This window comes from Theropithecus gelada, chromosome 19, assembly GCF_003255815.1.
Source record: "Theropithecus gelada isolate Dixy chromosome 19, Tgel_1.0, whole genome shotgun sequence".
Classification (NCBI taxonomy): Eukaryota; Metazoa; Chordata; class Mammalia; order Primates; family Cercopithecidae; genus Theropithecus; species Theropithecus gelada.
The window spans coordinates 33,725,762-33,737,707 of NC_037687.1; the positions used below are offsets into that span (position 1 = coordinate 33,725,762).

Below are 11,946 nucleotides of genomic sequence, written 5' to 3' on the forward strand. Positions count from 1 at the left end.
CACTCCCTCTCAGACTCCTGCCACCTCCCTGAGAACACACCCGGGTGAGATGTGAGTCAGGAGAAGATCAAATTGGCCCAGCTGAGCCCTCCTGGTCCAGGTCCAGATCAAGCCTGGTCCAGACCAACAGAACCAGCAGCTGACCTGTAGATGCATGAGAAATAGTCAATGGAGAAATGAGGGCTGGATGATTTGTTACACAGCAAGAGCTGACTGATACAAGCATTAAAGTCAGGTCTTTGAGGTACGGAGAAAAATGCTGGAGATGGGTAGGTGTTTCCTCATACTGAAAAAAAGAGTAGGCCCACTCTAAAAATCTTTTGTATAGGAGAGGCACTCCCTTCTTCTAGAATAACTTCCAGCTCTAGATTTCTCCTGCTCATTTTCTCTAAGCACTGTTTCTATCTTAGTGAATCCAGATTTCTTCTTTAGACTCTGCTCCTTTAGTAAATATGACAAGCTGGCCAAAGGAACCAAACCTTTTATTCGCTTTAACTGAATTAAATTTACCGAGCAAGTGCTTACTCAATAATAAAATCCACAATGAAAAGGCCAGCTGGCCAGGCATGGTGGCTCAGGCCTGCACTTTGGGAGGCCAAGGCAGGCGGATCGCCTGAGGTTAGGAGTTCGAGACCAGCCTGGCCAACACAGTGAAACCCTGCCTCTACTAAAAATACAAAAATTAGGTCTGGTGTATTGGCTTACACCTGTAATCCCAGCACTTTGGGAGGCCGAGGCGGGTGGATAACGAGGTCAGGAGATCGAGACCATCCTAGCCAACATGGTGAAACCCCGCCTCTACTAAATTATAAAAAAATTAGTCCGGGTGTGGTGGCGCCTGCCTGTAGTCCCAGCTACTTGGGAGGCTGAGGCAGGGGAATCGCTTGAACCCGGGAGGCGGAGGTTGCAGTGAGCCGAGATTGCGTCACTGCACCCCAGCCTGGGTGACACAGCGAGACTCCGCCTCAAAACAAACAAACAAACAAAATTCGCTAGGCGCCTGTAATTTCAACTCCTCGGGAGGCTGAGGCAGGAGAATCGCTTGAACCCGGGAGGCAGAGGTGGCAGTGAGCCGAGATCACACCACTGCACTCTAGCCTGAGTGACAGAGCGAGACGGTCTCAAAAAAAAAAAAAAAAGAAAGAAGGAAGGAAGGAAGGGAGGGAGTGAGGGAGGAAAGGAAGGAAGGAAAGAAAGAAAAAGAAAGGGCCAGCCATAGGTATTTCTGCAGGTCTACTTGCCTGTGCCCCATTTATAATTTTGCACCAGGGAGACCCCAGGGGAGTCTGGCAGATACAGACTGAGGTATCTGGGACTGAGGTACAGTCCCAGCCCTGTGTCTTCCCCACTGTGTGCCCTCAGGCAAGTGAACAAGCTTCTCTGAGCCTCGGTTTCCTCACAGGAAGCATTGGGGATAACACAGTATCTCCCCCACAGCATTGTGAGGTAGGAAAGGAGGCATGCAGTAGTGCAGCGCCTGGTGTACACGGCCGCAGTTAACCTCAGCTCTTAATCCGCTGCTGGTCCACGCGGATTTCTGCTAGGGCACCCCTGTTAACAGGCTTCTCCCTGTGAGAGCCCAGGTGTTGAGTCAGGCGTAGGAGCTGGGCAAAGGCGTCCCGCACTGTCTGCATGCGTCCTCTGGTGTCGGATGAGAGCGGAGGAGAAGCTGAAGGCCTTCCCGCAGCCGCTGCACTCGTAGGGCTTCTCCCCGGTGTGCACGATGTGGTGCTGGATCAGGTAGGAGCGGTTGCTGAAGGCCTTGCCGCACTCGGGGCAGGCGTAGGGCCGCTCGCCCGTGTGCGTGCGCTGGTGCAGGGTGAGCGAGGAGCCCTGGCTGAAGGCCTTGCCGCACTCGCCGCACTTGTAGGGCCGCTCCCCGGTGTGGATCTTCTGGTGCTCGATGAGCGAGGACACGTGGCTGAAGGCGGCCCCGCACTGCAGGCACCTGTAGGGCCGCTCACCGGTGTGCACGAGGCGGTGCTGGAGGAGGTGGGAGCGGTTGCTGAAGCTCTTGCCGCAGTCGTGGCAGGGGTAGGGCCGCTCTCCGGTGTGCATGCGCTGGTGCTGCGTCAGGTGCGACACCTGGGTGAAGGCCTTGGCGCACTGGCCGCACGCGTAGGGCTTCTCGCCCGTGTGGATGCGCCGGTGCTCGGCCAGAGAGGCGCTCTGGCTGAAGAGCGCGCCGCAGTCCTGGCACGTGTAGGGCTTCTCGCCCGTGTGCACGCGCCGGTGCTGGGTCAGGTGCGCGATCTGCGTGAAGGCCTTGGTGCACTGGCCGCAGCGGTAGGGCTTCTCTTCTGTGTGGATGCGCTGGTGGCGGATGAGCGCCGAGGAGAAGCGGAAGGCCTTGGCGCACGCGGCGCACTCGTAGGGCTTCTCGCCGGTGTGGATGCGCTGGTGCTCGATCAGGGAGGAACGGTTGCGGAACGCCTTGGCGCACTGGGCGCACGCGTAGGGCCGCTCGCCCGTGTGCACGCGCCGGTGCTGGGTCAGGTGCGTGACGCGCGTGAAGGCCTTGCCGCAGTCGGCGCAGCGGTGCGGCTTCTCGCCCGTGTGCGTGCGCCAGTGGGACGCCAGGTACGAGCCCTGGCTGAAGGCCTTGCCGCACTCGTGGCACGCGTAGGGCTTCTCGCCCGTGTGCGTGCGCTGGTGCAGGGTCAGGTGCACGCTCTGGCTGAAGGCCTTGCCGCACTCGGGGCACGCGAACGGCTTCTCCCCGGTGTGGATTCGCTGGTGCAGGATGAACGCGGAACAGTAGCTGAAGGCCTTCCCGCAGTCCCCGCATTTCCACGGCTTCTTGGGGCCGCCGCCTCTCTCCCGCTGGCGGCTGTCAGGATGCCTCTGCTTCGGGCTCTTCCCGGGCGCACTGCACCTCTGGGGCCTGCTGTCATCGGGGACACTGGCTTGGGTAGCAGCAGGGTTCGATATGGTTCTTGGGATTCGGCTGAATTCATCGCGTTCCTGGATGTCGTCCCCGGCAGGGTCTCCCTTGCAGGCCACGGCCTCTGGCTCTGGACAGCTTTCCCGGTTTTCCTGCAGGTCCTCAAGCCGGCCCTCGCGTTTCCAGTTTCCTTCCAATTCTGCGCCCTGGAGGGCGACGCCCAAGAGTCCCTCCATCCTCGATCGCTGGGCTGCTGTCTTGATCTCACATCTCTTCTCTGGGTCTGAAAGGCAAAAGATAGAAAAAAAAAAAAAAAAATTAAACATTGTCACTTGTCCTGAGCTGGAAAAATGGCTAACAGCTGAACTGGGAAGGACTTAGCATGGGGTCCCTGGACCTCTGTGCCAATGACATTTTGGGTCCAATAATTCGGTGTGGTAGGACCCATCCTGTGGGTTGTGAGATGTTGAGCAGCGTCCCTGGTCTCTCCACACTGGATGCCAGGGACACTACCCCTCAATCCCCGAGTTGTAACAACGGACGTGGTGGCTCATGCCTGTAATCCCAGCACTTTGGGAGGCCAAGGCAGGTGGTTGCTTGAACCCAGGAGTTTGAAACCAGCAAACTGTCTCAAACTGTCTGCTGCCTGGGCAACACAGCAAGATCTCATCTCTACAAATGAAAAAAAAAAATTAGCCAGGCATGGTGTTGTGCACCTGTGGTCCCAGCTACTCAGGAGGCTGAGGCAAGAGGATCACCTGAGCTTAGGGGGTTGGGGCAGCAGTGAGTGGTGATCACACTGCTGCCCTCTAGCCTGGGTGACAGTGTGAGACCCTGTCTGAATTTTTTTTTAAAGTCTCCAGACACTGCCAGGTGTCCCCTCCCCTGGGGACAAAATTGCCCCCAGTTGGGAATCACTGATTTAATGGAACTAAAAACAAATTTAAAACATCCCTGAAATTAAAAGAAAAAAAAGCATGAATCTGTCAGCTCTTAAAATACGGCCTTGTAATCTGGTGCTGCATACTGAATTGTACCCCCTCAAAATTTATACATGGAAGCCCTAACTCCCAAGGTGATGCTTTTTGGAGATGGTGCCTTTGGGAGGTGATTAGGTTTAGAAGGGGTCATGAGGGTGGGGCCCCTACAATGGGACTAATTTTTTTTTTTTTTTTTTGACATGGAGTCTTGCTCTGTTGCCCAGACTGGAGTGCAGTGGCACAGTCTTGGCTCACTGCAACCTCTGCCTCCGGGGTTCAAGCAATTCTTCTGCCTCAGCCTCCGGAGTAGCTGAGACTACAGGCGCATGCCACCATGCCTGACTAATCTTTGAATTTTTAGTAGAGACGGAGTTTCACCATATTCGCCAGGCTGGTCTCAAACTCCTGACCTCGTGTTCCACCTGCCTTGGTCTCCCAAAGTGCTGGGATTACAGGTGTGAGCCACTGCGCTTGGCAGGGACTAATGCTTTGTTAAGAAGAGGAAGCGACACCAGAGCTCGCTGTCAGGTGAACACATGGCAAGAAGGCAGCCAGCCGTCTGCAAGCCAGGAAGTGAGCCCTCAGCGTGGCCCGACCATGCTGGCACCCTGATCTTGGACTCCCATCCTCTAGCACTGTGAAGAAATAAGTGTTTGTTGCTTCAGCCACCTAATCTGTGATGTGTTTGTTTGTAAGCTGGAGCTAAGATACCTGGAAAGACAGTTTTCTGGGGAAAAAATCAGTTGAAACTTTAATTCCCAGTGTGACAGTGTTTGATGTGGGGCCTTTGGAGGATGATTAGGTCATGAGGGCACCCTTCTTAATAGGATTAGTGTCCTTAAAAGAGGAGACTCCAGGGGGCTCACTTACTGTCTGCTCTCTCTGCCCTCTCTGCGTGTGAGGAAACAGGGAGAAGGCGGCCGTCTGTAAACCAGGAAGAGAGCCCTCACCACACAGAATCAGCCAACAGCAATCCCGGATTTCACATTATGGGGGACACTATTCAACTCACTATGCCCCCCTTCTACAGGGCTCTGGCAGTGAAGGAGCTGCCCAGGGTCTCCCAGGCTCAGAGGTTCAAGCTGGCCACTGGGCCCAGGGTCCTCATTAGAGATGGTGACCTCAAGCTGTGGTAGGTTACCCTGTCTGTGCTTTCCACATTCTCAGAGGAAAACAGGGATCTGTTTTTATATAAGCCCAGGAAATCACTGTGCTTTTTAGAAAGCCATAACAGAAGCCATACATTTAATTACTTCTAGTGGGGCTGTGATGCTGAAGGATTTATACCAATTGCCTGGTGTACACTGGACCTGCACACTGGACAGAAACTCACCACTGACTTCTGATACTTTAGTTCTAACAGAATGGGAAGACAGACGGACAAATGACCTCCTGTTACTGAGAGAGGGAAGGAGGCAGCTGCCTGTGGATCCGCTGTGCTGGGGCTAGCCCCAGAGGAGGGGGCTCACACTGCTGCCGGGGGGGGGGGCATTTCCAGGCTGTGTGGCTGCAGGTAAGTGACCACCTGCTCTGAGGTTCTGCCTGGTTTTCTCTCTCTAAACAGGGCTCCAGCCTCCCCTTCTCCTGAGGGCCATGGCGAGACTCTCAGGAAGCTTGGTCTCATGTTAAGTGTGGGCTCAGCCCCTCACACAGGCATTCCCTGAACTAACTCGTAGGTTGTGTGCATACAGCAGACAGTGCTGGGCCTTGAGCTCTGCCCTCTGGGATTGGGGGCTGAGTGGAGGCCTCTCTGGCTCATCCTAGGGGTGAAGATTTACTCCCGCAAACACCAGAAAGACCCTGTTGGTTTGGATCCAGAAGGTCCAATGCCCCCCAACCCCTGCATTATATCACTCTGTCTACAGACCCCCATCAACGCCTCCATGCTGCTCCCCGCTGTGCCCAAAGTTGCATTCACGGCCTCTGAGCTCTCCTCGCGTCCCCATCCCGGCAGAGACAGGACGACAGGGTGTGTGTGGAACACAGAAACACACACCAGGGACAGGAAACCTGGGAAGGTGCATGGAGGGTGGGTCATACGTCCAGGCTGTCAATCTCAGAGGGATCCAGGCAAGGTGACGTCCCTCTCCTCTCAATGGGCACATGGGGCAGGTGCATGACCTGCAGCAGTGGGAGGTATAGGCATACCCTGTGATTTCCCTTCTCTCACCACTCAGGACAGGACTCTTCACCACTGGTCACCCACACGTGTGGGAATTTCTCTCCAGCAACAACCACTCCAGCAGATGCCAGCTGGACATCCCACAACTAACCTCCATTCCAACACTGTCTACCCAATATTGGTGCAGACCCCACAAGCTGAGGCTCGGTCCCACAAGCCTGCCCCATCTCAGATGGCCGTCACGAGCAGTAGGTTGTCACCTGCACTTCTGACCTATAAATCAGGGTTCCCATGGCTGCTTCCTTGGGCTCAGTTAATTGGCTGGGGTGACTCACGGAACTCAGAGAAGCACTTACATTTACTGGTTTACTACAAAGGATCATTTAAAGGATACAGATGAAGAGCTACATAGGGCAAGGAATGGGGGAAGGGGCGTGGCGCTTCCATGGCCTCCCTGGGGGCCCCCTCCAGGAACCTCCACGTGTTCAGCTGTCTGGAAGCTCCCCAAACCCTGTCCTCTTGGGGTTTTATGGCAGCTTCCTTATGTAGGCAGGATTGATGGACTCATTGGCCATAGGTAATCAGCTCAACTCTCAGGCCCTCTCCCCTCCACGGAGGTAGGCGTTGGGGTAGGGCTGAAGTCCCAACCCTCAGATCAAGTGGTTGGTTCCCCTGGCAACCACCCCCATCCTGAGGCTGTCCAGGAGCCCACCGAGAGTCACCTCTTTAGAAAAAAAGGTCAGGCCGGGCGCGGTGGCTCAAGCCTGTAATCCCAGCACTTTGGGAGGCCGAGACGGGCGGATCACGAGGTCAGGAGATCGAGACCATCCTGGTTAATACGGTGAAACCCCGTCTCTACTAAAAAGTACAAAAAACTAGCCGGGCGCGGTGGCGGGCGCCTGTAGTCCCAGCTACTTGGGAGGCTGAGGCAGGAGAATGGCGTGAACCCGGGAGGCGGAGCTTGCAGTGAGCTGAGATCTGGCCACTGCACTCCAGCCTGGGCGACAGAGTGAGACTCCGTCTCAAAAAAAAAAAAAAAGGTCAAAAGACCCTCCTAGGATATTCCAAGGGATTTGGAAGCTCTGTGTCAGAAACTGGGATCAAAGACCAAATATTGGAACGAAAGCTCCTCCTAGCTCCACAATCTACAAGAGTTTTAGGAGATCTATGCTAGGGACCTGGGGCGGAGACCAAAGATAGATTCCTTGTTATATCACAGTGTCACAGAGGGCGAGTCCTGCAGCCTTGACACTTTGTCCCCGATTTCCACTCTGAATTCAGCACGGCTCCACCCTGGCCTGAAACCTCAGCGTTGCCTGGGGGCCTGTGACACACACAGAGCTCAGGCCCTCCCCGGCCCGATTCAAATCTGCTTGGGAACAAGAGCCCGGCGATTGGCCGGCACGGGAATGTCTGCAAGGCACGGACGCAGGGGTAACCGCCAGCGTGCGGGCGCAGGGCTCTGCAGCACCACCAGTTTCTCCCAGGGAGAGGTTCCAGACGCGGCCACCCCAGGGCCCACACCCAGGCCGCCTGGCCTCACCGTCCTTCCTCTCATTTGTCCTCCTGCTGAAAACCCCGAATGGCTCCCTCAAAAGCCAGCCTTCTCCCTGAGCCCTTGTCCTCATCCTCAGCGACGCCTTCCCTGTACTGCGCTCATGCTGCTGCAGCCACAGCCACGGCCTCCTCTGGGCACACTCCTGCTGCTGCTGGGCAGGCTATGTTTGAAGCTTGTCCTCCCCACTTCCTGTGTGAGATCCTAACCCTTTGTGGTGGTGCTGGCAGGTGGGGCCTCTGGGAGGTGATGATGACTTGAGGCTGGAGCCCTCAGGCATTGGATTCCTGCCCTTACAAAAGAAGACCTGGAAGGCTCCCTTGCCCCTTCCTCCAAATAAAGACACAACAATAGGGCCCGGTCTGTGAACCAGGAAGCAGCCCTCACCAGACGCCAAACCTGCCGGCACCTTGACCTTGGACTTCCAGCCACAGAACTGTGCAGAAATAAATGCTGTTTCTTTCTTTTTCTTCTTTTTTTTTTTGAGACGGAGTTTTGCTCTTGGTGCCCAGGCTGGAGTGCAATGGCACGATGTTGGCTCACTGCAACCTTCGCCTTCCGGGTTCAAGTGATTCTCCTGCCTCAGCCTCCTGCGTAGCTGGGATTACAGGCGTGCGCCACCATGTCCGGCTAGTTTTTTTGTATTTAGTAGAGATGGGGTTTCACCATATGAGTCAGGCTGGTCTCGAACTCCTGTCCTCAGATGATCCACCCGCCTTGGCCTCCCATAGTGCTGGGATTACAGGCGTGTGCTGCTGTGCCCGGCCAATAAGTGCTGTTTCTAAGCCACCAGAGTATGGCATTCTGTCACACCCCAAAATAGGGCTTTTGTTCTTTTTTTTTTTTTGAGACAGGGTCTTTCGTGCTGTGTTGCCCAGGCTGGAGTGCGGTGTTGTGATCGTAACTCGCTGTAGCCTGGGAATCCTGGGCTCAAGTGATCCTCTCACCTCAGCCTGCCAAAGGGCCTGGATCACAGGCAGGCACCACCAACCACATCTGGTCAAGACAGGGCTTTTGCTTGGGCTATTCTTTCTGCCCGACATGTTCTTCCCGCAGCGTGTGCCTCAGCAAGAGGACAAGAGGAGGCCCTGAGGCAGGGAGTGATGATGTCTGTGTTCAGGGTGGAGAACACAGCAAGTGCAAAGGTCCCGGGGCAGGATGGTGACAAGGGTGGTAGAGGAAAGGTAAAGGTGGTGTGGAGTTGGACACAGCAACTGAGGTGCAAGGCAGGGAAGACAAGGTAGAGTGGGGTGGGGGTCAGCTCACACAGGAAGTCACGTGTGCTGGTAAGAACTCAGCAGGTGGGGACCAGGCTGGGTCGGCTCAGGCACCACGTCCACCAGCATCCCCAGAGTGTGCAGGGGTACCCACCTCGTGTGTGGGGGGAGGACAAGTGGGTTCACAGCGGGGTTGGGTAAACCTGGGGCATTGTGCACACACACACGGGAGCCCAAGGGGAGACACAGGCTTGCTCCGGGGCAGTAGAAGAAAGCTGCCTACTCCCAGCACTTCTGACACGTGGGCTTTCTCCACACCAACAAGCAAGTCCCCAGTCTGCTCTGGCTGGGAGGCACAGGCAGCCACCAGCCATAAAGCTACCTCACCCCCTCCTTGGGTTTGGTGATTTGCTCGCACAGCTCATCGAACTCAGGGACATGCTTTATTTACTCTTACTGGTTTCCAATAAAGGACACAACTCAGGAATAGCCAGATGGAAGACACACAGGGTAGGGTATGGGGAGGAGCTCAGAGCACTGTGCCCTCTCTGGGTGCTCGACAACCCCAGAGCTCGGCAAACCCTAAGTTTAGGGCAGTTATGCGGGTTCCATGATACAGGCGTGACTGACATAAGTGTGATGACACTGGCCATCGGTGATGAACTCAACTTCCAGCCCTCTCCCCTCCCAGGAGGTAGGGGCTGGCTGAAGGCTGGAATGCTCATCAGGGCTACCTCCCCTGGCAACGAGTCCACCCTAGGGGCCTACCAGGAGTCCTCCATTAGCATAAATGTACTTAGGGGCCTACCAGGAGTCCTCCATTAGCATAAATGTACTTAAGGGTCTACCAGGAGTCCTCCATTAGCATAAACACAGGTGTGGTTGAAAGGGGCTTATTAAGAGCTGCAAAAGACACTCCTTTTACCCCTGTCACTCAGGAAATTCCAAGGGTTTTAGGGGCTCTGGCACCAGGAGCTGGGGATAAAGAGTAAACATATATTTCTTATTATATTACAAGATCACAGGTAGACACATGCATGATGTCACACTCTGACACACACAGGGTCATACACAATCATACCCGCCCAGACACACACAGACATGCAGAGACACCCACACCCATATCCAGGGACACACAGTCGCCCTCCCAACCCCCATGCAAGGAGGCAGGTGGGAAGCCCTCACCTGCAGCCACACTCACACATGCACACAGGGTCCTGGGCACACGTAGCTACACACACACGCAGCCCCACACATAGCATCCCTGTGTGAAGAGGTGCACAGAGAGGGCCAAGGTCACACACACCACCTGCTCCACACAGGCAGGCCATCACCGGGACACACCCACAGGGGATGGCTGGACACGTGTGCAGTCACACTGGACAGAGCTCCAGCATGGCCAAAGCCCACGTGTGCAGCGTCTCCATCGTGTGTGTGTGGATGCACACACTTCAGACAGCATGGCACTCTACAGGCTCGCACGCCCAGGTCACCCATCGTTGTGCTGGCAGGCTGAGCCAGTCTACACAGTGGCACACCCAAACACGCACACGTGGGGTCACACACCTCACATCCAGGAGAACTTTCAGACTTGCCCAAAGTCAGTCACACGTGTATGTGAAATGCTGCGAATCGCAGACACCAATTCACATGAACGAGCACATGACACACCGATAAAGTGTCACATGCCTTTACATGCAGTCACACACCTGCACAGCCTGGCACCGCCGAGTGAGCAGGTGCAGACGCAGCGACACTCGGGGATGGGCTCACACGCGGTCACACTCCAGTCTGGGCTTGCACCTTTGAGTGACCAGGTTCAGACACAGTGACACTCAGGGATGTCCTCACAGGCAGTCACACACCTGCACGGCCTGGCACCGCCGAGTGAGCAGGTGCAGACACAGTGACACTCAGGGACGGGCTCACAGGTAGTCACACACCTGCACAGGCTAGCACTGCCGAGTAAGCCTATGCAGACACAGTGACGGGCTGGCACCGAGTGAGCAGGTGCAGACACAATGACACACAGGGACGGGCTCACACGCGGTCACACACCTGCACGAACACGCGCGCACGCGCACACTACACACCGTTACTTTCGCCTCCCGGGATCGCCTCCGAACGCGCTGGCCGGCCCCCTCCCAGCCTGGTGGAGTCGGCTCCGCTTCTACTCAGTCTCGGGTCCTCTTGGGCCAACACAGACCCTGGGGCCTCCTTCCTGAGAGGAGCGAAGGTCAAGACTTCTGCCGCTGCGGAGTGGCCAGCGCTCCAGGCCCCGGTGGACTGCGCCTGCGCATCAGGCCTGCCCGGCTCTTAGGAACTACAACTCCCAGGAGGCACTGCGCATTCGCCGGTACCGCGACTAAGGCTTGCAGAGCCTCGGTCATCGAAACTACAACTCCCAGAAGGCTAAGCGTCGGCACGCGCCGGCACGGGCCCCTGGGGTCCCGAGGAGGGCCCGGCGGCTGCCCCGAGCCCCGCCCAGCACTGACTCAGGGGTGGGACTTTTTTCTTACTCAGGTGATGAGGCCGAGCCCACAGGCTTAGAAAGAAGGCACCTGAGTCCCGGCGCCTGTCATCCCAGCACTTTGGGAAGCCGAGGCGGGTGGATCACCTGAGGTCAGGAGTTCGAGACCAGCCTGGCCAACATGGCGAAACCCCCGTCTCTACTAAAAATACAAAACTTAGCCGGGCATGGTGGCACGCCCCTGTAGTCCCAGCTACTGGGAAGGCTGAGGCAGGAGAATCGCTTGAACCCGGGAGGCGGGGGTTGCAGTGACCTGAGATCGCACCACTGCGCTCCAGCCTGGGTGACAGAGCGAGACTTCGTCTCAAAAAAAAAAAAAGAAGAAAGTAAGAAGCTGAGATTCAGACAGGCTAAGTCCCTACTGCAGGCTGCACAATCTAAAAAGTTTGCAACCCACACTTTTGTTTTGGTCTGAGGTAGCTGATGTCATTCCAATCTATGGCAAAGAAGGTGGCAAATCCATTGACATAGATAAATAATTTCATTTTACATTTTAGTTTTATTTTTCAGAAACAGTTTTGCTTTGTTGCACAGGCTGGAGTGCAGTGGTACAATCACAGCTCACTGCAACCTCGACCTCCCCAGTTCTACTGATCCTCCCATCTCAGCCTCCCGAGTAGCTGTAGCTGAGATCTTAGGCGTGTGCCACCACACTGGC

At 55.8% G+C, this 11,946-nt stretch overlaps 1 protein-coding gene across 2 annotated transcripts; it reads right to left on the bottom strand.

Moving 5' to 3' along the window:
* Positions 1-1,554: 1,554 nt before the first annotated feature.
* Positions 1,555-11,059, bottom strand: ZNF835 (zinc finger protein 835). 2 transcript variants are annotated; one of them, XM_025368682.1, is made up of 2 exons: positions 10,877-11,059; positions 1,555-3,167 (listed from the first exon to the last, which is right to left on the bottom strand). In XM_025368682.1, exon 2 carries the CDS (start codon positions 3,118-3,120, stop codon positions 1,555-1,557), a length of 1,566 nt encoding a protein of 521 aa, XP_025224467.1. In that variant the 5' UTR covers positions 3,121-3,167; positions 10,877-11,059. The 2 variants fall into 2 exon arrangements, with proteins under 2 accessions (XP_025224467.1, XP_025224466.1); XM_025368681.1 differs by having other exon boundaries at positions 10,852-11,040.
* Between the last annotated feature and the right edge of the window lie 887 nt (positions 11,060-11,946).

What these genes read in the sequence shown, in the direction of transcription:
- ZNF835 (XM_025368682.1), bottom strand. Translation starts at nt 3,120, where the DNA reads ATGGAGGGACTCTTGGGCGTCGCCCTCCAGGGCGCAGAATTGGAAGGA.